The 25,486-nt window shown below is 50.8% G+C and overlaps 2 protein-coding genes across 10 annotated transcripts; one reads left to right on the forward strand and one right to left on the reverse strand.

The window, feature by feature from the left end:
- Positions 1–2,526: 2,526 nt before the first annotated feature.
- Positions 2,527–13,178, forward strand: LOC5666880 (uncharacterized). 5 transcript variants are annotated; one of them, XM_061643630.1, is made up of 7 exons: positions 2,552–2,633; positions 2,715–2,849; positions 3,450–3,676; positions 7,078–7,255; positions 7,338–7,563; positions 10,576–10,659; positions 12,376–13,178. In XM_061643630.1, exons 3-7 carry the CDS (start codon positions 3,660–3,662, stop codon positions 12,555–12,557), a joined length of 687 nt encoding a protein of 228 aa, XP_061499614.1. In that variant the 5' UTR covers positions 2,552–2,633; positions 2,715–2,849; positions 3,450–3,659; the 3' UTR covers positions 12,558–13,178. The 5 variants fall into 5 exon arrangements, with proteins under 5 accessions (XP_061499603.1, XP_061499618.1, XP_061499626.1 ...); XM_061643650.1 differs by having other exon boundaries at positions 10,579–10,659; XM_061643619.1 differs by having other exon boundaries at positions 2,527–2,849.
- Positions 11,198–24,386, reverse strand: LOC1272204 (serine/threonine-protein kinase D3). 5 transcript variants are annotated; one of them, XM_061643581.1, is made up of 9 exons: positions 23,992–24,386; positions 23,499–23,601; positions 21,750–22,024; positions 21,517–21,661; positions 20,942–21,387; positions 18,088–19,554; positions 17,824–18,007; positions 16,249–16,431; positions 11,198–16,151 (listed from the first exon to the last, which is right to left on the reverse strand). In XM_061643581.1, the coding sequence occupies exons 3-9, from the start codon at positions 21,873–21,875 to the stop codon at positions 15,949–15,951; spliced, it is 2,754 nt and encodes a 917-aa protein (XP_061499565.1). In that variant the 5' UTR covers positions 21,876–22,024; positions 23,499–23,601; positions 23,992–24,386; the 3' UTR covers positions 11,198–15,948. The 5 variants fall into 5 exon arrangements, with proteins under 5 accessions (XP_061499565.1, XP_061499543.1, XP_061499588.1 ...); XM_061643559.1 differs by having other exon boundaries at positions 22,909–23,601; XM_061643604.1 differs by lacking the exon at positions 23,499–23,601 and having other exon boundaries at positions 24,160–24,386.
- Between the last annotated feature and the right edge of the window lie 1,100 nt (positions 24,387–25,486).

Genomic DNA, 25,486 nt, shown 5'->3' on the forward strand with positions numbered 1-25,486 from the left:
AAAAAATGAGCCGATGACTTCAATTGTCCGATGCAAATCCGATGGACAATTATAATATGTCTAAGTGCAGAAGCATCTTTAGCAGTGCACGAATTCGGCTCCAACTCGGCAAATTGAGGTTAGGCCTCAATTAAGCATCTCAAATCTTTTCCAAAAAAAACGGAGAAATCCAAGGTTTTCAAATTGGAGAGGTCTTCGAGTAGAGAGAGAGTTCACTGTATTGTAAGGTCCCTATGATATGTGTTAATGTTCAGGACCTAGTTCATTTTCTACTGTTGTTGGACGCAAGAAAATTGATTCGTGTTTTGAAAGGAGTCTCTGTGCCTGGACTCTTTATGGGGAAGTGTAATTACTAGTGTTGTGATAGGAGTGCTAATCCATACCACCGAGTGTGTACGGAGAGCGCACAGAGTGCGTGTAGAGCGTGCGGAGTGTGTGTAGAGCTGTAACGAGCGTACGGAGTTTTGCAGTACGCTGAGCTGCCTTGAGCTTGTGGAGCTTGTGGAGCGCTCGGAGCTATAATGAGCTCTGGCTTCTCACCCTTAAAAGAGCTTCTGCAGATCCAACATCACCTGTGTCACACCGACAAGATATTCCGCATCGCGATGTTAGCACATTGATGGAAAACTGTATGCTTCATAGCACTCACTGTACGTGAGTCCCAAGATCGCCTGCCATTAGCTAGTGTGGTCGACCTCCCGCCCCTCCCCTCCTTCCCCTCGTTGGAGAAACCGGGCCTTCCCTTCGTTCTTTCTTTGCCTCTGCTTTCTGGCTGCGCGTTTGCTTTCCACTGACCCTTCCCTGTTCACCGCTCGTTGCCCGTTTGGCCGTTCGCCGGTTGTGTTTTGTTTTCGATTGACCGTTTAATGGCGCCGAGATGGAGAAGAATGGAACGATATTGACCACGAGCGATTATGAACGGCACAGGCGACGAACCTCCGTTACCCGTTTTCCTTCAAAAACCTCCGTGCAATGCAACGCTCCACCATCCACCGTGTTCCACCACCAACCCCTGCCATCCCAAAACGCACACTCACACACACACACACACATGTATGGTTTTTTGTGCGGGTACCGAGAGTAGCCCGCGGAAGTAAAAGTTTTTCGGTCGTTCATACCGGAAGATATTGCGCGCCTTGGTACGGCGGCCGCATCGCGCCCGTACAATCTACCACCGGCCGCGAGGCAAGGAAGCGGCGAGGTGAATAAACAAACAAAAACAAAAAAAAAAACAAAAATTGCTCCATAAGCCTTGCACCATACCATACCTCTCCTCGCCCCCTTCCACCCCACACACTCAAAATAAGAGTAACAGAAATCGAAAATCGGTGCGAGCGGTGGAGTGGGCCTAGGAAATACGAAAACATAAACCCCTCCGAAACGTTCGGATACCGACGCTGTGGTCCAACCTCCCCTTTCTTTTCCCCGCTCGCGGTAGAGGTTGAGATTTTTCATTGCCAAAGAAACGGTGCGCGCTGCATACCATCATTCCGAGCAGTGAAAATGAGCTCTGAAAAGTACCCCAAGCAGAGGGGCAAAAAATGCCCAACAACCAAAAACACTTGTATTAATTGATACACTGCCTGTTCGACCTTAGCAAGCCATTCCCTTTTGCGGCGTAGGTTCCATGTGCACACACACACACGTTCCTGTCACTTTAATTAGAGCTGCAGGTGGGCAGGTTGGGCCGGGGAGAGTGTCTACAGGTTTGCGCGAGCGTGTCCAAAATCGATAAAGAGATTGTCAATCTTCCGCGGCGACCAACACCAACCAGGAAATGGGCCTGGCCGGGTGGCGTAACGTTCGAAAACGGAAAGAAGTAACACACACCAAAAAAAAAACAGGACACCGGCAAAAGAACGTCCGTGGTGAACTGTTTCAAGGAGAGCCGTGATCCTGTGCTGTGTGCGTTTGTTGGGTCTCTCCTCCTCTGGGTCAGGTCTGGCAGAAGGCCTTCGCACCGCGGCAGCCCAAGTCCTTCCCTTGGGATCCAGTTTTCTCGGCCTCCCTCCGGTGGCGCAATCGTGAGTGGCACGCGAGGGGCAAGGTGAAATTGTTTCGAAAACCTGAAACAACCGCCTCGTCCTTGCGCGGTAGATCCTGCCCTCGCACGGATTTCGCACCGAAAGATGATATCCCATTGGCGGGCGTTCCGCGGGCGACCGCTGGAAGACTTCAGCATTTTGCCTTTTTTTTTGTTTTTGGCTGTTGACGGAGAGCTTTCCTTCCCGCGCTCCGTACGCCTAGGAGTGGTCCAAAAATAGGCTTCTAAAACACACACACACACACACCAACACCAACCCACTAGAAAGACACACACGCGTGACATTTCGAAAACGGTCCAGGCGCTCGTGAGAGACCCGCCGGGGGCTGCGGGGCCACGACCGAGCGTACGCCGCCTGGTGGAAGTTTTGGGGGCGTGGGAGGGGCAGGGGAGGAGGGGGGGAGGAGGGGAGGGGTGGGGGGCAAGCTTTGGGCCGCGCTGGAGTGGGAGCGTCAAAGCAGCGTTGGACCTCCGGACGGGCGCGTGAGTGGTTCGGCCGTTCATTCGCTGCCGGAGCTCAGACGAGTGCGAACGCGTGACGACGCCGTTTTCTTGTACTCCAACACCACCACCATCAGTTGCCGCCGTTGTTAGTACCGGGAGGGTTTGTTTTTTTTTGTTTTGCTGTTTTGTTTTGGAAGTTACAGTGTTTTGAAGTTTCCGGCTACAGGCTAGCGTGTTTGTGTTATTTCCTGTGCGCGTGTGCGTGTGTGTGTGCCTGCGTGTGTTTGTGTGCGTTTTGGTGTTTTGTTTCGTTCGAGCAAAGCCGCGCTGAAAGAGAGAGAGAGAGAGAGAAGGAGAGAGGGTAAGGGTCGAATATTTTCCTCCAACTCAAACGACTGCAATCAACCGCAAGTGCTGGAGGATGTGCCCGAGAAACAATTCTCCGTATCTCCGCGGAAAGAGCGATACAAAGACAGAGAGAGAGAGAGAGAGAGAGAGAGAGAGCGAGAGAGACATCAAATTCAAACAACTATTCAAAATTGTGCAATGACTAAACCGCTTAAACGGCTCCCCGGCCCCACGCGCGGGGCTTTAGTCTTAATCTTCGTTTCACAACTTTCGACCTAAACCCACCGCTGCCGTCGTGTTTGAACACGCAGAACACGGCGCAGCCGGGCCCAAGAGATTGCGCAAGCAAGCAGGCAGCACACATACACACACAAGCACACACACACACACACACACACACACATACAGACCGATGTCAGTGATAGTTTTGATACGATTTCCAGCATAAAACCGGACCTCGGTCCTCTCGCGCGCACAAACGCCTCGGTCACGCTGGGCAAAACACGCTCGCTCGTTGTTGTTGTTGTTGTTGTTGTTGTAACACACCGTACGTTCGTTTTTTTTCTATTTCTTCCCCCCCAACCCTTCCCTCTCTTTTCACACACACACACAGACACACACACACATACAGATAGCATCCATCTGGGCGGGGCACAAGCGAAAAGAAAAAAAAGGACTCACGCACCAAAATCCCCCCCCCCGGTGCGGGCGTAGGAGATTTTGCCAGCTCAACCCGCAAAGGTGCAGGCGCGTAAGCGACGAACCCCCCCAGTTCCTGTCAGCAGACCTGTCACAGTAACAGCGGAGGACGACAGCGACGACGATGCAGCACTTCAAAACGTAAGCTTCTTTTTCTTCTTACCCACCCCCCCCACCTCTTTTCGTTTAGCCCTTTTCGTCGAGTGTGGCCGTCCTGGGAGTTCGGTGGGGCACTCTCCGCCTTCTTCTCCTCCTTCCATTGCCGAGGCTTTTGAATGGGTTTTGAAAGTGCGCGCGCGCGCGCGCCCGCCCGCGAAGAAGCTATCGAAAAGAAGCTAAAGGTGTATAAAAATCCATCAAAGACAAAAGACATGAACTAGCTGAATCTGGGTATGTGTTTGTGTCTGTGTGTGTGTGTGTGTGTGTGTGTGTGTGTGTATTTCGGCGTGAGTCAACAAACACGTTGCACAATTCTCGCCAATGGCAGACGCGAAGCCCGACCCGAAAGCTGGGAGCGTCTGCACCCCGTGTTGGCGTCGTCTGGCGAGGCGCGGCCAAAAAGGAGCCGGCTCGATCATTCACACACACACACACACACAGGCACACAGGCACGGCATTTAAATTTGTGGCCCCCGTGGGGCGTGCGCAGCCTACTAAATCCCGAAACCAAAAAAAAAAAAGAAAAAAAAAGTCATCCACCCCTTACCAAACCACCAAGCCTTGGAAAACGCCACAAGAAAACAAGGCTTCTCTTCCAGCCTCCCAAAGCCACCCCCCCCCCCCCCCCCCCCTGGTTGGTAGGTTTGGGTAGGTACGGCCGCTAGCGAGCCAATGCCGGGTACGTGGCTTCTTGGAGCGTTGCCACCAGGAGCCACCGAGGAACCACAAAAAGAAACCAGGGGGAGGGGGGGGGGGGAGCGGGGAGAGTTAAAACGTGCGCGCAATACCCGTTTCGAAATTGCGCCCAAGGGGAGGCGACACACAAAACGCGCCGGGCGTGTGGAGGGAAGACAACAACAACAACAACCCCAACGTTTAACTCCCTTTCCACCATCCTCCCTTCCCGGCCGGGTGCGCCCGATAAACTTTTGTGGGTTTAATGGCCTCCCCCCCCCCCCTCCCACCCCCCCTCCCACCCCTCCCACCACCACCACCATTACCGCCGCCATCGATGCAGTTTTTCGACGCAAATCGCAAGGAAATGCACCCAACATGGCCGCCGCCTGATAATGGTTTGATAATGGCCGCATGTGTGTGTGTGTGTGATGATGGTGGTGGTGTATTACTGGGTGAAGCGATGGGGGGGGGGGGGGGGAGGAGTAGGAAGGGAACGGTAGCATATATTCCGAAATTAACCCCCCCCCCCCCCCTTCCCCGGACCCCTCGCACCATTCAACCACACCCCGCTCCTCGCGCCTCCACCAAGCGCAACCCGATAGAGGCCACTTTTGCTTACTTATACACCACCCCACCTCCCTCAAACCCACCATAACCCCCCCCCCCCCCCCCCTCCAACGGGTGGCACGGCCATCTTGCCCACGCCACAGCAAATCGAAAAGAAGACAAAAAAAAAAAGCCGTGACACGAATGCGGAAAGAAAGTGATTTCCTTCGCGGACTTCCCCACCCCTCTCCGCTGCACTAGGAGCGGATAGGAGTGGGAGGGTAGTTGATTGGCGCCCGAGAGTTTGTTGCTCTCGCAGTGGTGGTGGTGGTGGCGAGTGGTGGTGGCGAGTGGTGTTGGGCAAATGCGCGAATTCAAAGCACGAACCCGTCGTCGTGTAGCGGTACAGCGGGCGCGGGCGGTCACACATACACACGCAGGATCACGCGCGGAAGGGAAGGAAAGCTCGCCGTCCAGCCAGTAGTCGCGGGGCAGAGGGGGTAAGGGAATTGCGGTAGCGGGTCTAATCATATGTAAGTAGATTTAGGTTAGAGCACGCCAAAGTGTCGTGTCTAATGGGCGTCACACACACACACACACACACACACACACACACACACACACACATACGGACACAGACACACGCCGCTACCGGGGAGAAGGGTGTCGCAATCGCGATCCGGAGCGTTCTCCGATCGGGCCCAGCGTTCGCTCACGCCCCAACCTACAAAATGCTCGCCACAGGCCCTCCCCCCCCCCCTCCCTCCCCCTTTTGGCCTGTTAAAGAAAGCACGATCGACCTGACCAGCGTGTGTGTGTGTATGATATCATAACGACAGCTACTGTGTGGCGGGCACGGTACGGTTACTAACCGCCTTCAGCCGTCAGCCGTTTGGAGTTTCTCCTGCCCCGCACTACAATGTTGCTTTCTCCACCAGTTCTGACGCATGAAGCCAACCTGCTAGAATGCGAACACCCGCACTATGCACTAGTGATGTGCCGCTGTACCATGATTCGTTAGAACTATAAATAAGATATTGTGAGACGAGTCGAAACATTAGATTCGAGATGTTACCAAAAATCCTACAAATCCTCCGGGAAGGTCCTAATATTGTAATGTTACTCCCGTTTTTTTTTAACTCGTGCATTCTTGTTACTAGCACTTGTAATTTACATGGTTTTTTTCAGGAGTTCTTATAGTTGTGGGACACTTCTTTGATTATTTCTACAGGGAAGTAAACCTAATAAGAGGGGAATTGGATTCCAATGGCACAATATTTTACAGGTTCATTGGAAATTCCTATTCCCATCGTTTTTTGGATCTGTCCAATTCCCATCACATAAAACTTAACTTCCTAAGAGTCCTAGGAGAAGGAGTACAATCCCTGTACATTTCAGGCACAAGTTGGCACCCAAAGAAAACGAAGAATTGCATATCTTTCATAAGATCCATGAGTCTTTAGAGTCTTCTCTTTTGAATCTTCAGAAAAAAAAACACAATTTTTCATTGATTTATGACACTTTTGGAAAATGATGAATCTTCAGAAATGTATGATTCTGCCACGTCAATCAAGAATCTTGCGACTTTAATAGCTCCTTAGAATGAATTGTGTATCTTTAGCTGGTCATTCTAGAGCTTTGTGAATGCTTGAAGGTTCAGTGATTCACTTCGAAGATTCATTCGAGCGCCATGAGCCTGTCCCGGTGGGTTTTCCCATCGCTACGCTTCTACCCAGTCACCGTAACGGGGTGGCGCGAGTCACTTATAGCTGCCGGACGCCTTCAAGGACGCCCGGCTGTCGGAATTTGGCGCGGCACCGTTGGATCGCCGGATCGAATCGCCCCGCATGTCATGGGCGAATGCTCTGTTCTAGAAGGTGGAGAGAGAGAGAGAGAGAGAGAGGGAGAGATGGGGCGGGGGGGGGGGGATCCACTAGTCACTATTACGCGGAACTGGTGTGCGAACGCCGCACCGCCAACCAAGGCCGGCTCCTTCAGCTGTGACAGGACGCTCAAGTTCACGATTCTTCCTCCCCGTCCGTCCCTGCCGCTGATGATCATGACGATGATAGACACCATTCGTTTCTGCGTTTGTAATTCCGTGTCTTTCCTTCTCCAACCTGAACCCCCCCCCCCCCACCCCCCTCTCCCCTTCACAGGTTGACGGTGTTGCTGGTGGCGGTACTGCTGGCCGCCCGGGCCACCCCACAGGAGGACCAGGCGAAGGCGAACCGGAACAGCCTGCTGCTGCGGCGCGGCGGCGTTGGCCGACCGCTTGGCCGCACGACACCGACCACCACCACCACGACCACCCCGTCGTCGGCGGATTACGCTGAGGTAAGGGAATGGAATGCCATTCCACTCCTCGCTCCTGGTGCTGTTTCAAGTTTAAAGGTTTTTTTTCCTTTTTTTACCGCAGGACGAGTACGCGGACAGCTACGACGAGGGCAAGGGAGAGGACGGCAGCGAGGACGGTGCGGAGGAGGGGGCGGCGTCCGGTGGCAAGCAGCCGACGACGACCACCACCACGACCGAGGCGCCCAAGAAGATCCGGCCGAGCATTCGCCCGTTCCGCAGCAACGACGACCTGCTGACGGCGCTCAAGAAGCGGCGCCAGGAGTCGAAGAACAACAAGCCGGCCGCCGGTAAGTAGCCAGAGGTGTGATAGGGGCACACAGCCACGGGTGAAGGTGACGCTAGCGAGGGGAGAGTAGCGTGGCGTAACGGGGCGTAAAAGTCAACGTTTCGTTTCAAGCTTGTCTGCCTCCCTCGGGACGGGTGGGTTCGTCGTCTACCGTCTGCCAGCAGATGCGGACACCGTGTGTGTGTGATAGAGAGAGAGAGAGAGAGAGAGAGGGGGGGGGGGCTCCTTACTACGACAAGCTCTAGCTCTAACAAAGCGAGAAACAAATGAAACCAAAAAACAAAAAAAAAAACCAATCGCCAAAAGACTGCTCGAACGGCTCGAAATCAAAAGTTTTCACCCGCCTGGCCTGGCCCGTGGCCACTCTTGCACAACACCACCAGCGGGCTTGCAACCGGTCCACGGGAAGGTGGTTCTGGTCCTTCGTCCTTCACCTCTTCCTTTTGGCATGCTTCGCGCGCCCCGTTTGAGGTCTCAACCCTTCCCACCCAGCACGACGCCCCTATGGTCCTCCTGCGGGCCGAACGTTCGAACTCGAATCCGATTCATTGATGATAACTGTCACGCTGCTGCTGCTGCTGCTGCTGTTGGGGCTGGCCGGTTAACTCCGGACCGAAAAACCGGTTCTAGCAACCCCGGCAATGGGGAGGAATTGGCACCACCCCTCCCCTCCTCGCTCCCGCCGTTTTCATTCCACAATGTTCCTCGGCGAGACTTGTGGCAAACTGTGTTAAACTGGCAGCGAGGGGGGGGGGGGGTTGGGGAGGATCGTTGTATTTCACAAGCCAAGCAAGAGCCCTTGCGTGTCAACTTCTCTCTTTTTATATCTCTCTCTCGCTCTCCTTATCTCTCTCTTTTTCTATCTCTCTCTCTCTCTCGTGTCCTCCATGGACGTCTGCACAATGCACATTTCTGCATAGTTGCTTGATGTCGGTTGGTAGAGCTGCGAAGGAAAGCGAAAGGGGAGGCTGGCTAGTTTTTTTTTTTATCTTTTCGATTATCGTTTCATTTCTGGGTCGAACGATTTTACAACCCACCGAGCGGTTAACAACAAAAAAAAAAATACACAGATGGTGAACAAAACGATGTGCGCGTGGAACAGACCAAAACCGAATTCATCAAAAATTCATCAAAAAAAAAAATGCGGCACACTAGAGATGGGAATACAATACAAATAGTAACTAGTATAAATAGTAATAATTGACCGTTTTTTCTTCTTCGGTTAAAATAGCTGTTTCACTTTGGTCTTGTTTACTAATGTTTCTTACACTCTCTTGTGAAATTTTGATGAAGAAAGAGCGACTTTCTACAAAGAACTACTGAATACTCAAACAGACAATTCTTGAGATGAATTATTGTGACGTTTCTACTCCACTTGATTGGATTAGTCTGCGTGATCTCGGCAGGAACTTTATTGCTTTCCTTTCCAAGAGAATCAAGATGTGATCGAGATCATTGAATTGGTCGTGAAGATCATGCCATTCAAAAAAAAAAAAAATAAATATCTATATCAAAAAATTTTGAGGAAAAAATAGGTGAATGGACCAAGATTAAGATGTAGGCGCGTTGCCGCAGCTATTTTTCCCCCTGATCGAGACAATCTTGTTAGGCCGCGGGGCCACGGGGCTTTCTCAAGCTGAGAAAACGTTCTCAAGCACTCATTTAAGTTTCTCAAGCACTCAAAACTTGTTCTCAGACTCAAGCCCGTGGCCGTCGTCAGTTTTTTCTCACCCTGAGAGACTGATATAGACACTCAAGCTTTATTTAGAGCTTTAAATAGAAAAACAGTTTTTAATCGCATATTTTTTTTTAACGTTTTCAATTATAAACATTGAATACATTTTCCAAAGTGATTTCCGATAAACAAATAGCACAATTCTCCATATTTCAGTTAGCCGATCGCTGCATCGTCAGTTTTCTCAAAGATTATCAAAGATTCTCAAAACCGGTTTTGTTCCGATTCGACAAACGCTGAGAACGAGGTTTTCTCAAAAGCACTCATGAGTGCCTGAGAAAATGAGCGTTGAGAATCCCCATGGCCCCGCGGCCTTACAATTTTCGCACATGGCGTACCACCAACTCGACTTTTCGACACATTAGTGTGGTGTTTGACATCCATTGAGCGGTATGCAAGCTGTTTTTCTAGCTTTGTTCAGGAGGATTTACTCACTCACAGTATAACTTCAGGCAAAACGGGTATGTAGTCGAGCTGGTCGGATGAGTTCAGTGCGATGTGTGCAATGAGTCTGGAATAGGTACGATCTAATGTAGATACACAGTAAGGCATGAACCTTTGGCAGTGTCTGGACCAATGTGTTTCGAATGTTGCAGTATTGAAAGAGTTGCTGTTGCGTGTGTCACTTGGTTTCACCGAGACTTCGTAGTATAATTTTATTTTAGTTTTTTGAGTTAAGCGGCATACTGGGCACCAGCATACTGCCGCCTGAAACGTTTCGCTAAATTCGTCTGTTCCTTGCCAGTGTACGGGAAGAAGGGGGTGGACCCCTTAGCTACCTTGTATAGGTGTTTGTTTGTCTATTTTGTTTGGAACTTTGCATTCATTCCGTAGTTATTTTGCCGTTTTGTTTTTGTCTTACGCACCTCCTGGGTGCATCTGCTTCGGAAGCATTCTTTTGGACTGATTCGTTGTATATATGGGTGAGTGGGTGGCAGAGGCGGTTGAGGGTACAGCGTAGAGTGGCTCCTGCGGGCCTGTGGGTGTTCCAACATCCAACATCTCCAGTGGCGCTAACCTAGTTTCGGTTCTGTTTGCGTTCCTGTGCGTTTGCTCCCATGGAATTGAACCCATGGGACAAAAGTTGCTTGGGAACTCATTTCACGCCGTGAGTGCTGCCCTTGTTATTTGCTTAACTCAAGGCATTGAAAAGAGCAAAACGATCGAAAGCTATCCTTAACGTAATCATCATGGGCACAGCATGAAATTTACTCGTGTGTTTTCTCCCTCTTTTTACCTCTGTTTTTCTCTCTCTCTCTCTCTCTTTCTTATTCCCAGCAGCACCGAAGGAGAAGGTGTACGATGACGAGGACGTGCCGGCACCAGCCGCCCCGGCCAAAAGCGCGAAAGCTCCCGCAATCGGTAAAATTGCAGATAATGTAGTATTTTCCTTCTCGAAACGTAACCAAAACCAATAATCACACCACCATCACCATTGCCTGCTCCACATCCCATCAACCCCCCCCCCCCTCCCCCTCATTCCATTGACCTATCGCGTCCCCCTTCCAACCCATTTCCTCAGATTAATTCGCGTACGCGGCGTTTCCGGCTCGTTGTTTCACTTTTTTTTGTTTTGTTTAATGTTTTGTTTTCTTCGATTATAACCTATTTGGCACTGGCCTGATCGCCATCCCGCTTCTTCCTTGTGCTGCGCGCGTGAGGCATAACCTCCATCAATGTATTGTTTTTTTTGTTTTTTTTTTGTTTGGAACTCACTTCCCTTCGGCTCGTGTTCGGTTTTACGCGAACCGTTTTCGATATCGTTTTTCAGTAAATTGTCGCCCCGTACGTGCGCCTGTGACTGTATGTGTGTGTGTGTGTGTGTGTGTGAGCGTTTGCCGATTGACAGCGTTTGTGTTGGAGTATGCCGGGATCGATTTCATGTTGTCCTGTTTATCCCCCCCCCCCCCCCCCACCCGTCCCCTCACATCCTTAAGTCGCACTCAAATCCCTCCCGTTGTGGTTCTGAGCACAGTGATTAGGAACAAAACTTACACATACAAACACACACACACACACACACACACACGTACATACACACACACGCTCCTCATACTCATACTCTCTTTCTCTTACACTCCCTCTCGCGTACACATTCGCGCCCTCTTGTGTGTGTGTGTGTGTTTTTTTTTAATATTAATATTTGTTCATTGTAACGCATAGTCCCTTAATAAAATGTTATTACCGTCACTGGAAAGATATAACCGGACTTCTTCTTCTTCTTCTACTTTTTTTTGCTGCTGCTGCTCTGTGATTGGAATGCTTACACATACATACATACACACATACATACACTGATGCACGTCCTCTGAGACGTCTGTGCGTAGGAATAAGTAGTGTTACTAGTAGTAGTAGTAGTAGTAATAGTAGTAGTAGTAATAGTACTGGAACATCCCCCCTGAGTGAGGTTAATACTGATCAGGTTTTACACACTAAGCAGCTACATCCACTCCTCCCACCGTTTCCCGCACACACACACACACACACACACGCATACACAGATAAAACTCTCCTCACCTATTGCTGCACGTACATGTACCCGTGTTTGGTTGGCTGTGTGAGTTGACAGCGCTTTTGTGTCACGCTTAGAAGGACTTGTTCACTATGATTTCACTACTACACACTTAGGCCGTTCTCATTCGCTTCACATTCGCTCCGAGCACCATTCCTTCCCTTCCCTCGCTTACTCGCTCTTGTTCCACCGAAAACCAAATTAAAAAAAAAAAAACAAACATCATTAAGTTGACATCGCGACTCACAGCCGCACTCCATATTTACACGACCATCTTTCCTCCCCGCTTATCCTGATCCTCCATCCATCGAAACTCGAAGCGCAGTTTATAAACCGGCACTCAAATGCCCTCCGGATTGTGCAGTAGTGTTAGGGTTAAAAGTGGACCCTCTCACGGTACCCTTTTTCTACCTTCTTCTCTCTGCCTGTTTCTCTCGCATTCTACATCTCTCTTTCTCTCTCTCTCTCTCTCTCTCTCTCTCTCTCTATCTCTCTCTGTATCTCTATCTCTTTCTCTCCCTATTTCTCTTCCATCTCTCTATCTGTCTGTTCCGTCTCTTCCGCAGTTCCGAGCAAACGGCGGTTCGGTAGCGGTGCGGCACGGAAGGACGACCACTCGTCGGCGGACGCGGCCAACAACGAGGCGCACGAGGGTGGTAGCGACGGTGGTGCGGGCGGCAACAGCAGCAACGGTGCCAAGTCGCTGATCGGGCGTCTTGGCCGGTCCCGGTTCGCACTGAAGCAGTGAGTGACCGCGAGTGAGTGCAGAGACAGTGAGGAGGGCGGAATGGGCGAAGTGGTAGAACTTCTCCCATTCCTCTCCGAAAAATCCGTCCCCCATAGGACCAGCCAGCATTTGGAGTGCGAGAGAAGCGAGCAATCGTAAGGGCGAGTGAGACAGAAAATGAGAAGAGATAGTGTGGGAGAGAGAGAGAGAGAGAGAGAGAGAGAGAGAGAGAGAGAGAGAGAGAGAATGAGCGAGAGTTAGAAAGAAACATTTGCTTTGACAGGGAAATCCAGCGAAGGTCGTGTCTATCCCCTTGCAGCACTACTAACAGCACTCGAACGCGGACGCCCAGGGGCCGTCAACCCGGTTCGGTGTCCAATGTGCAGTAGTAGTGGTAGTAGTAGTAGCAGTAGTACTAGTAGGCCAACGTCACAACTTCCACAAACCCTGCCAATTAGCTCGCCGTTTACGTTTAGCTATTTGTTATATGTAGTAAAACAACAACAAAAAACAAAAACAAAACACCTACACTCACACACACACACACACACACTCACACACAAATACATACAAAACACACATTTTATTACTCGTTGGAGCAAATAAAATGCGCGCGGCAAAGGCGCGCCGTTTTCCCGTGAAGCCGTTTCTTTGGGTTTGGGTGTGATCGTCAGCGTGTGCGTGCGCGCGTGCGTGTGTGTATTCCCTTTTCAGCCGTTGACGTTGTGGCTCATTTTTCCCCGTGCTCCTAGCTCACCTAGGCTCGCCAACCATCACGCTAAACTGTCCCAAAGGACAAGAATGGCAAACCAAAACAAAACAAAAATAGTAAAAGCCTTGGGCTGGGGCAAATATACAAGAAGATTTGTGGGGGAGGGGAGAGGAAGGGAGGTTGGTTGGTAGTAAAAGCGCGAAGAAGGGCTGCCGGTGAGAAAACAATGAAAAAGGCCACCATGTCTATATAGTATAGTATAGTATCGTATTATATATATATGTGTGTATAAACGTATATATATCTATATGCATCCAATTCCGGGTTGCGTTCGTTACGTTTTCTTTGTTGTTTGTTGTTGTTGATTGTTTTCGTTTTTTTTGTTTGTTGTTTTTTTGTTGTTGTTGTTGCAATGTGTTTTTCTGCCCAACCCCTCCCCCATTTGTGCGCTTAGTTAGAGGTGTGTATGTGTGTGTGCAAGTAATGAGCAATATTATGTTTGAAACATTAGTTGTTTTGTTTGTTTTGTGTTTGTGTGTGTGTGTGTGTATACGAGTATTTGTTTGTTGTTTGTGTGTTTTGCTCTACTTTCCACTATTTTATTGGTTTCGTAGCAGTTTTAATTAAAAGAGATTCTTCTTCTTCGTCTTCTTCTTCTTCTTCTTCTTCTTCTTCTTCTTCTTCTTCTTCTTCTTCTTCTTCTTCTTCTTCTTGCTTATGTTTTACTTGTGATTCTTCCTCCTCTTGATTTCTGCTTTCGTTTCTTTAGACCCGCGTCTCACCGTAAGTTTTGTATTTCTGTAGTTTGTAGTTACTATTTATAAGTTACTTAGTCTTTTTCTTTACGAGAGCTTAAAGTACATTAAAAAGCGATAGAAAAGACGACCATTTTGGGGTTTTTTTTCTGAGTGTCTGTGAGTGTGTATGTTTTTGTTTGTTTGTTTGCTTAATGAGGTAAGGTATCTTATGAACAGGATGTAGATAGTAACGTACGTTGTTCGATTTTCCAGTTCATTTCTCTCTTTCTCTTTCTCTCTCTCTCTCTCTCTCGTCTTTCCATCTCTCTTTCTTCTCTTTTATATTTTCTTCTGTTGGCCCTTGACTTGATTTGTGCAATCCTGTGCAGCATTTACTAATTGTACAAACGTTTGTCATTATAAAAAAGACGTCCAAACAAACAGCAAGACAAACAAAAAATAAAACTCCACCTACAGATGCACTTGGATCGGACTATCCCGCATGTGTGTGTGTGTATGTGTGTAGGTGCGTGTAAGTGTAAGTAAGCAGCGTGTCCGCACGGCTGTCGATGCGTGGTTTTGGCTCTTCTTCACAGATAAATGCGCCTCAAAGCGCAAGCAAACAGAGATCCCCAGCAGGTTTCTAACCCCTTCCTGCGTCAACCGCGTCTGTATAGGCACTTGAAAAGTTTGTTCATCGTAATGCGATCACATAGGCGAGCAAAGGATGGTGGAAGGAAGGGATGGAGGCAGAGAATAAGATATTCATAGTCCGTTTTATTTTCCGCTAGTTGGTTTGCTACAAAAAGAAACAAAAAAATGGGAATGATATTGGGCACGGGCGCACGGGGCCAAGCAACCAAGCTCTTTTGGGGACACAAACAAAACGTAACAAAAGCAAGGAATGTACTGCACAACTAAAGCAACCGACATTTGCCACATCACGTGGCAATGTGAGTACGGTACAGATCGTACAAAACCAAACGGGAGTGTCCCTTTCTTTTTTTTCTTTCTTCCGCCAAGTTGACGGCCCCTGCCGACACTGTTTGACGCCATCGAGCACAAAAAAAACCCTAACACTAACAGCTAAACATTATCTTCGAGCCTGCCCGGATTTGGAGGCGTAACCTTCAGACGTGTACGGCACATGCAAGTGCGTACGATGGAAGCATTAGCTCGGTTTGCCTCCCTGGACGGCCTCCCAAGCGAGCGCAATCGTCAACTGTACATTAAGAGCCGAACGAAACGAACGAAACGGAACGTTAAGACGCTGCTAGTTTGCCCGCTCGTTTGCCGACACGCATTTCCGTCCACTCCGCTCCGCTCCGCAACTAAGAACAATACCCCCAAACCCCCATTTTTTCGAGGGAGAAGAAGGGGTAAAGATTTTAAGTGTTAAGCAGAAACCGCCCCGAATGCCTCAGTTTCACAGTTCGCGTCCGTTACTATTAACCTACTGCTACAATATCGAGAGAATGTGTGAGTGTTTGTGTGTGCGTGTTTTTGCTGTAAGTGTGTGCGTGCGTCTAAGTATATAGCATACTCTAATATATAAAAAAAAACAAAACAACAACAACGACGTAAACCCTACCGACAGGGTCGAGAGATTAAGCGTTCGAGATGGGTTTGTCAGATAAAAAAGAAAGAGTCAGCAAATATCAGGTTAGGCCTTCACAAACCGGCAGAACCGGCCGCGCATCCACCGATACGCCTTGCCGCGGAAGTCCGTAAACAGCAGGGAGGGCTGGTGGGGCTGGTGGCCGTACGCTTTGGTGGCCGGACCACCTCCGCCGCCCACACAGTAGTCGGACGCGTGCCGGGCAATCGGGACGGCTGTCGAGGAGACAGCCGGCGGCGGCTGCTGGTGCTGCTGCTGCTGCTGCTGTTGCTCGTCCACCGGCGGCGTCGACGACTCCTGGATGAAGGGCAGCGAGGGCAGCCGGCGTCCGTCCGGGGCGGCGGGTCATGGACCACCGCTGCCCGCCGTCACCGCCCACCGCGCGTCGTCCGACTCGTGCGTCAGGTAGCGCAGACCGACCTGCGACTCGAGCGCGCGCAGATCGTTCCACGTCTGCAGATCCTGCAGCCAGCAGTGCAGCAGGCTCTTGTCCACCGTGAACCGTTTGCGCTGCTTCACCTGCAGCAGGTTGTTGATCAGATCGATTGCTGCATGCCATGTGAAATGGGAAGGAAAAGAATTAGCTGATGCCATTGTATGTGTGTGTGTGTGAGAGAGAGAGAGCAAGAAGCGTTCGTTCGTTACCATCGGAAGAAATTTCCTTCCACGGGTTCGGCGGGTACATGAAGGCGGCATTCTGGATCTGGTCGTTGATGTCCTCGTCCTCGTTGAACGGGAAGGTTCCGCTCAGGCTGACGTAGATGATGACGCCGACGCTCCACATGTCGAGCGACCGATTGTAGCCCTTATTGCGCAGCACTTCCGGCGCTGGAAATGCAGGGAAAAAGGGCAACATGTAAATTCCAATTTTTATCTTTTATATCAAGGAAAATGAAAGTTTGTACGTTTGTATGTATGTAAAGGCTTGCATGACACAATACAGTCGATGACGCAAAGTTTTGCCTCTAAGACATCAATTATAGACAGTGTCCATCAACGTTACTGTGTGCTGTCAATGTGCTTGTAGCAGAAATCATGATAAATTCACAAAGTAATTGAGAAGATGTATGGCATTGTTTTAAGACCAAGGGTTTATGTCTGAGAATACTTAGCAGACTCCACTGATTTTTTTTCAGTTTTCTCTATTTTTTTTGTTGACATTTTCAGTAGTAATAATCCCGGCCAAACTGATAAGGCAAGTTCGAATGACTATGACCAACATCACATGTCAGGTGAGGGTAGATGGAAAACTCTCAGGACCTTTTGCTGCCACCAAGGGTCTGCGCCAGGGGGACGGGCCTGCCTGTCTCCTATTCAACCTGGCGCTAGAGAGGGCCATCCGCGACTTGAGGGTGGAGACTACGGGAACCATCTTCTATAAGCCAACCCAGATCCTGGAATCCGCTGATTATAAAGACATCATTGGTCTGCGGCTCTCCTATGTAGCAGAAGCTTACCAAGGGATTGAGCAGGCGGCAGAGAACCTCGGAGGAGGCAAAGTCCAAACTGATGGTGGCAACGTCAGCGGGCCTACCAATAAATAATCAGAATCTACGTATGCGTGACGTACAGATAGGTGAACGCACTTTGGAAGTCGTCCCACAATTCACCTATCTTGGGTCAAAGATCAGCGACGACAATAACATGCAAGCTGAGTTGCGCCCAAGGATGCTGGCTGCCAACCGGACATTCTACAGCCTGAGAAATCAGTTCACCTCAAAGAACCTGTCGCGACGGACGAAGCTGGAACTATATAGTACCTGCTCACATACGCCTCTGAGACATGGACACTGTCCAAATCTGACGAAACCCTCTTAGCCGCGTTCGAGAGGAAGATGCTCAGAAGGATCCTTGGCCCCGTATGTGTGAAAGGACAATGGAGGAGCCGCTATAATGACGAGATGTACGGCGACCTCACTGTCGTACTGTATTTAAAGCTCGCCAGGCTCCGGGGGGCTGGCAATGTTGTACCCATGGTAACAGACGACCCATCCCGTAAAGTCTTTTTAGGCCGTCCACAAGGACAGAGGAGGCGTGGTAGGCCCAAATTGAGGTGGCAAGATGGCGTGGAGGCGTCCGCCATCAAGGCCGGGATAACGGACTGGCAGACGAAGGCGCGAGACCGTTGGAGGTTTCGAATACTCCTGAGGCAGGCCAAGACAGCCAAGCGGTTGTAGCGCCGGATAAGTAAGGAAGTAACCTTCAGCGGAGCATACATACCTAGGTAAGCGGGCGTACCGACAACCGACCGCCGGAACGACTTCTCGCCGATGATGCGCGCGAAACCGAAATCGCACAGCTTCACCTGCGGAAACTCGTTGTCCGACGAGAGCAGCACGTTCTCCGGCTTCAGATCGCAGTGTACAATGTTGCGGCTGTGCAGGTACTTGAGGGCGACGAGGATCTGGTGTATGCCCGAAAAAGAAAAATGTCCAATTAAAACAAACTTGCCAGGCAGTCCGGCCAAAGCCGCGCGACACCTACCTGCGTGATCAGGAACTTGGTGACGCGCTCGTTCAGCCGTCCGTTCTGGTGCGACAGGATCATCTCCAGCATGTCGCCCTTCAGCTTCTCCATCACGACGAAGATGCGCTCGGGCGTTTCGAACATTCGCTCCAGATTGACGACGCCCGCATGCGACAGGTTCTGCAGTATCGCCACCTCGTTCTTCAGCTGCGCCTCCTGCTTGGTGGGAAAGCGCAGCTTGTCAATCACCTTGATCGCCACCGCCCGGTGCGTCTTCCGGTGCACCCCGCCGTACACGATGCCGAACTGGCCCGACCCGAGCACCTCGTCCGGGAAGATCTGGTACAGCTGGCTCATGTCCGTGACGCGCTCCTCCGGCTGTTCGCTAGCGCCCGCCGCTCCCTGGCCCTCCCCCGTCCGACCCGTGCCGGTCTGGACCGGCATCAGTGCCTGCCGGATGGCCGTTTCCCAGCTTTTCGCGAGGTACGCCCCAACGCCGCTGTCGGGCGGCGGCAGCGCCAGCACCGGATCCGCGTGATGCTTCATATTGTACAGCGGGTCCTGCCCGACGTAGTAGTCGACGGCCGCCGTCCGAATCTCGAAGCAGTGCAGCACCTCGCCCTGCAGCGTGCGGGCCGCCTCCACCGCCACGATCTCGTTCAGCGGTATTTCCTTGTAGTACTTGCTGCCCTGGTCCGACACGAACAGCGTGATGGCCTTCGAGTCGAGCCGCCAGTAGTGGCGCTTGATCGTCTTCTCCTTGCTGGTGAAGTGCACCAGCCAGCCCTCCTTCATTGCCCGCCCGTCCCGGCGCTTCGTGTGCTTCACCGACTGCACGATGCGCATCAGCGGAATGTTGGCGCTCGGCGACGAGGACGAATTGCTCGACGATTGGCGCGACTGCTCGCAGATCACCTCCAGCCGGTTGTCGTCCGAATCGTCCAGCAGATGGTAGGCCGGGGCAGGCGGGCCGGCGCCGCCCCCGTTCAGCTTGCCCGGCGAGCCCCCGTCGCCGGGCCCGAGGGGCGATTCCTTGCCACCGGCGCCCTCCCTGGCCGCCGTCACTGAGGTGCCGCCGCCGCCGCTGGCCGCCGTCCCGGTGCTGCCGCCCGACCGCCGCCCGGAGCTGCCCGCCCCGAACGGATGCCCGTCGTCGAAGTCACTCTCGTCCTCCGGGTCGTCCTTGTACAGCAGCTCCCGATCGCTCGACTGGCTGCGGTCGTCGTGCGCGTCCACCGGCTGCGTGTTTTCCCCGGTGCAGTCCTTCGGCACCTTCTCGATGCACTTTTTGTGCGCGTTGTAGTGGCAGTCCCGGCACTGGACGCCCTGCTTGAACAGGCCGCGCAGCAGCTTCTTGCAGTACTGGCAGACGGTCGGCCGGGTGTACGTGTGGATCGAGAAGCTGTGCGGGATCTTGATCGGGTGGCCCCCGACCGCGCCGCGGCTCGTCAGCGACGGTGACCGGCTCTGCCGTATGGTGGTGGACTGGTAGGGCCGCCGGGGAGGAAAGGAAACAAAAGAAAGGTGTTAGTTTGGCCTACCAAGGTTGCTATATACGGCATCAAAGTTCAAAGAGGAGAGAAAAGGGATATGTACCCAAAGGCGTGTAAGACATAAAAATAATAAAACCTATCAACTAACTGCAACGGTTTAAATCTCCTACAAGAAGTTAGAATGCTTAAACATCTTTCCAAGACTCGCTTTACTTTGCCTATTCTCATTTCTTTTGCTGAAGCATTATCCCTTCTTCCTAAATTGGAACATGAAATTTGATTAAAAATGTTCCTTATACAAGCAAAACAGATAATACTTCATAACAGAATTCAGTGGAACATCTTTTCCAACTCCCAGCTCAACAACATAGCTAAATATTACTGTGTGCAGCAAAGAATTCTTAGAAAATCTTATGTTTACAATTAACTACTTCGATTTTGGTTTTAATTTTTAATAGTTTTACAACTGTCTCAATCGGAAAATACAGCCGAAACTATAATAACGTTAAGTTAAATAAGTAAACAACTGTCTTCTGTCGAATGCTAAATATTGAAGCTTGAAGGTCTCTGCTCTTCAGTCGTAGTGCCACAGTAAGTAAATAAATTATAACAAAACTTTTGGCTGGTATAAACGAATACGTAGCAGAGACCAATTAGTGATTGAACTTTACGTTAATAACTTATTTAAAAGAAAAGTTGATTTTTTTTGGATCCAGTGTTTACTGAACGTGAAAGGAAGGGTTTTTAGAGAAGAAAAAAGATACTAACCAAACAAAACAAAAACAAACAAAAAAATACAATAAACGGAACTGCGACTAAAGTTTGCGAAGGAGCAAAAAAAGAAAAGAAAACGCTTAATTTTATTTTGTTCTGCTTTGCGGGACAAACAATACTGACATTACATTAGCGTACGCTCACACTTACTAGCGAAAAGGAAAAAAAAACAAACGAAATTACACCTAAAACCCCGTACCCTTGGCCCTATCGTGGAATAGAATAAAATATGAAAAGCCCTTTCGTGTGCCGCAGGACGAATTACATCGCTGGCGGATAATTGGAATGGTTTGCAATATTAATATTAAGTATGGACGGTATCAATGTGTAAGTATAAGTATGTTGTGTATAAAAACTGGACGGATTCAGTCGCTGCAAAAAGCGGCACTTCTTCCAAGTGCTCTCGTTCTTCCTTTCTCTCTCTCTCTCTCTCTCTCTCTCTCTCTCTCTCTCTCTCTCTCTCTATTTCCCTCACTCTCAATCTCTTTCTCTCTCTCTCGCTTTCTCTGTCTAATGTCTTTCGCTCAATCGGTCGCCCTTACACGACCCCAAAAGGGGCGGATTCAGTTTTTAATGTCATTCATAAGTTGCTGCATTTTTCTTACCAGCATATTTCCAGCGCCGGCCGTTTCGTCCGACGCGAGAGAGTTGCTGGAGCCGCCGGACGGGCTGCGGGCGGGCAGCATCGAGGACAGCAGCCCGCCGCCGGCCGAACCGGACCGGCGGCTGCCGCTGCCGTTGCTTTGCTGCTGCTGCTGCTGCTGGTTGGCCGATTGCGCCTGCAGCATACCCGTGTGCTCCACCCGGCTGCAGTTGTTTGGCACCTTGATCGCGCAGCGCTTGTGGTAGTTGAGCCCGCAGCCGTCGCACTTGAGCCCCTGGCGCACCAGCCCGAACAGCATCTCGCCGCAAAAGTCGCAGAAGGTGGGCGCCTTGTAGGAGTGGACGTTGAGCGCGTGGGGCCGCACCAGCGGTATGTCCTCCTGGCCGCCGACCGGCACATTGTTCCGGTGCAGCGCCGGTCCACTGTTGGCCGGCGGTAGCAGCGTTTCTGCACAGGGGGGGGGGGGGGGGGGGGGGGGGGGGGTGGGGAGAGAGAACAGGGACACACGAAATCGAATCAGACGGATGGACAGACGGCCACAATTGGGGGCATTGCGTGGAAAATTACGGAACTTACGGTTGGCAGTGAGCACGATCTCGACCAGCGTTTCGTCCACGATGTCCGAGGCGGACGTTACCATCTGCAGCACGTTGTGCGATTCGTAGTCGTGCCGGAACAGCAGCAACCGCTCCGGCAGCCGGTTTAACCCATTCTCCGGGATCTGGGGGGGGGGGGGGGTCAAAAAGGGTGCGTGGTGAGGACCTCGGTTTTAAAACGGACGGGAGAGACCCGGCAGACGCTTCCCTTACCTTACTGTTGATGAACTCGCAGGCCAGCTCCTTGAGCGTTTTGAGTGTGAGGGCGCTCGACTCGACCGTGGTGATGTCGCGCAGGTTCCCGAACTGGAAGATGAAGGTAATGTCGTCCCCTGCCATCGCACCGTGTGAAGGGTTTGGGGAGGAGGGTTAGGCGGGAGGGGAGAATTCACGTTGCTCTATTGTACGTTTATGTGAACGTTTTTTTTTTTACGCTTTCTCTCTTTCTCACGCACACACTCGGTCAGCCGTTGTTTTCCCGGAAAGTTCTGAAAAGTAGCAAAGAAAAAGGGGAAAATAAATTGCAAACAAAATCACACAGCACAGCAGACAGAGGGGGGGGGGGAGAACGGGAAAAGGTCATCTCGTCACCCTGGCCCCCCACCCCCACCGACACGAGTGGCGACGAGTTGCAATTGCATCGCGCGGGCGCATCTTGAGGCGTTTTGAAGCTTTGAATGAAACTAATTTCCATCAACGGAATGCACATGCTGTGCGTGTGTGTGTGTGTGTGTGTGTTGCTGTGCTGGTAAAGTTGCTAGTAGAGGGCCCGTGCCGCGCGCTCACACGATTGATAAGATTGAAGCTGACAGGTTGCTTGATGGGACAGTGCGGTGGCCGCCGCCGCCGACGAAATAGAATTATTTTGCACTTGTTTAATGAGAAAACTTCTCCCACTGCCCACTGTGGGGCGGTGTACTTTTTTTTTTTGTTTAGTTCACACTCTTCACCTCCCTTCCCCCCCCTCGACACACACACACACACGCACGCTTTCCAGTGGCACTGAAATAAAGGGGGGATGGAGCGCTAAGTGGGGCACGCGAAAACGGTGCAACTGGAGAGGCTCGCACACCTCTCCCCTCCCCGCCCTTCCGTGCTTGCAAATTATTGATAGATTGTGCAGGTCCGGCCGCCCACTTTTGACCCCCCCCCCCCCCCCCCCCCCCGCCCTCCTTCCCCTCCCCCGTCACACTGGGCACAGGTTGATTGGCGTTGACGTTGCATTGCTAATTGCGCCATTGTTCTAGGCAAAGGAACCCAATTGTTCCATCGCCCCCGGGGGGGGGGGGATGTGTGTGTGTCGACCCACATTTTCGGATGCTGCAAGCAAAGGTGTGTGTGTGTGTGTGTTGTGTCCCCGTTTTGCGCCTACCTCTTCCCTTCCAAGGAAGCAACGCTGGAGTCGTTCGTCGGTTGCACCGCAATTGGACGGATGACGTTATGTGGATGGCGCGCGCGGGCAGGCACCTGACGCGTGTGTGTGACTGCTTCTTCCTGCCCACCTACCCACCCACCTGCCCACCGGACTTGCGGATGAGGTAAGCTCGGTATCACCAGCACGGTGCGAAGGTCGGGAAGCTGCCGCTGCTGGTTGCTTGTCCGGACCGTCGTGGACTGTTGTGCACCGTGCACCTTGCCGCGGCCGCCACCAACAGTCCAGCCATATATTTCCGTGTCTGGCCACAACCACACACACACACGCGTACACACACTTGTTTCGTCGGCAGTTTGGTCGGCCCGTCGGAAAGGTACACCGTTCCGTTCCGTTCTGTTCCGTTCGCTACACTAGGTCACACACAGCGCCTTACAACTGACGAAAGGGGGACAGACCGCACACACCCACACACATACGCACAGCCACAAACACGCACGCTTTTCTCCGCAGTCGAGAATGTGCGACGTGCCCTTTCTTCTTCTGGATTGCTGCGGCTGCTGCTGCTGCTCCGTTGCCTTTTCTTTTACCTCGTTCTGTGTTTGTTGTTTGCCTCTTTCCCTCTTCTACTGCTACTACGCGTCGAAGCGCGGCGCGGCCTAGGCACGACTTTTTGTGTGTCACTGAACTGAACTGCTTGCGAGGGAAGTGTGAGTTTGTGTGTGCGTGAGAGAGAGAGAGAAAGCGACACCGTAGCGAGCGCTCGCAGCACGAACGAAACAGAGCGAGAGAGCAAATCTCGATACGAAAGCGGGGAGCACTGGAAACAAGGGTGTGCGTGAGAGAGTGAGAGAAGAGATACTTTTTCCCGTTTTTTTGGAAGATGCTGCCTGAAATACACACAAAAAAGCGGCCCCAACGTAGGTGCTGCACCTGTGTGTATGCGTTTGGGTTCTCTCACCCCCCCTCTCTCTCTCTCTCTCTCTGCAGGCGAATGCAAATGTCAAACGCTCCAGCGCTTTCCTTCTCGCTCGCGCGCTCGCACACAGTCAGCTCTGCTGGGGAGAGGGTTTCCCGTTTTACCTGGTCCGATTTGCGGCCCTTCCAGCTTCCTGCACCGGCCAACTGAATTCCGTTCACCCGCCCTGATGGATGCTGCGCTGTGGTGGCACCGGCCACCCTAAGAAACTCCAATCTCTGGTTCGGTCTTTGAGAACGCGGAGAAGAAAGCAAAAACACACAAAAACTTACACACACTCTCCGGCAGAACCCGGATCACACCACACGCCGCGGTGTGTGTACGTGGAGCGCGCGATGATGATGCTACACAAACACGCGCGCGCGCGCACACACACGCACGATGTGCAAAGGGCAAGCTATAGCGTCCGCTGGAGGAATTGGGTGGAATGTTTTCGACTGCTGCGCTGCTTGTATGAATGGTCGCTGGAGCCGTGTATGTGTGTGTGCGTTTGCTCCCCTGTACACGCGTACACGGGCGGTTGCGTCGTTGTGTTGGGGAAACTTTCTCTCGCTTCGTGCTGTGTGAATGTGATGCGCATTCTGGTGAAGCCTTAGCCACACTCAACTGTTTGGGGAGGGCTTGGGGGAGCAACAAAAAAAAAAGCTGTCAAAACAGTTAGCGTTGCAACCGGCAAGGAAATTAGTTAGAAATTAGATGAATCGAGCGGAATGAACCAGGTCGTAAAAATAATGTTTTAATAAAACTATTCCATTTTATATACATTTATTGGCAGATTTAATTGGCAGAAATGTTAACAAAATTGTATCCTGGCGCAAGTTTAAAGGCAGTTCAAAAATAATCGCTTAACATGTGGATTTCAGTAACATTGTAAAGGAGTGTTTCAGTATGAATCAATAAACAATATACAAGAAAAAATATACTTCCATTTTTTGACTTATCATTTTGCAACTTAGGTACAGTTTTTTTTTTATACATTTGTCCAAAGCTTCTGCCGTTACACCCACACATTGATACACGTACGACGTACTTTCCCCAAGCTCCAGCCGCGGAAGAGATTCCAGAAACGATGCTTGACAGATGAAGATTGCGCTACACGCAGTTCGAGAGCTATGCAGGGGTGGTCTCGCATGTTCAATGAGGTGAGGTGGTAAATATTTCAAATTCGCTAACGTCACCGTTGTGAAAGCTTTTGCGTTACAGTTAACAGAAAAAAAAATAAAATGCTTTGAACAGATTGCTTAGAAAAGTAGTTCAAGTGACTACCGATAAGCTTCTGTACATATGAGTATTTCAGCTATAATATCTAACTGTACTCCTAACACGCTGAAAAGCCCTTTAATTTTGTTTGGAATGATCTAGCGCTCAATTCGAATACCACCTTAACGTTTTACCAGTACTAATAAGTAAAAATCAGATTTCATAAAAAAATGTAATATTAATTTATTATCCTAAGAAATTTACGTCACCTAACTTTAACCGGGTTAGAGTATCACTAAAATGAATGGCTTTTCCTCATTTGATTAGAGGTTAGTTCAACCAAATCGCACCTCTGTTCTAGTTCTAGCAAAACTTCAATGCAAAACCATCCAAAAGTAA

The sequence above is a fragment of the Anopheles gambiae genome, chromosome X (assembly GCF_943734735.2).
Source record: "Anopheles gambiae chromosome X, idAnoGambNW_F1_1, whole genome shotgun sequence".
Taxonomy (NCBI): domain Eukaryota; kingdom Metazoa; phylum Arthropoda; class Insecta; order Diptera; family Culicidae; genus Anopheles; species Anopheles gambiae.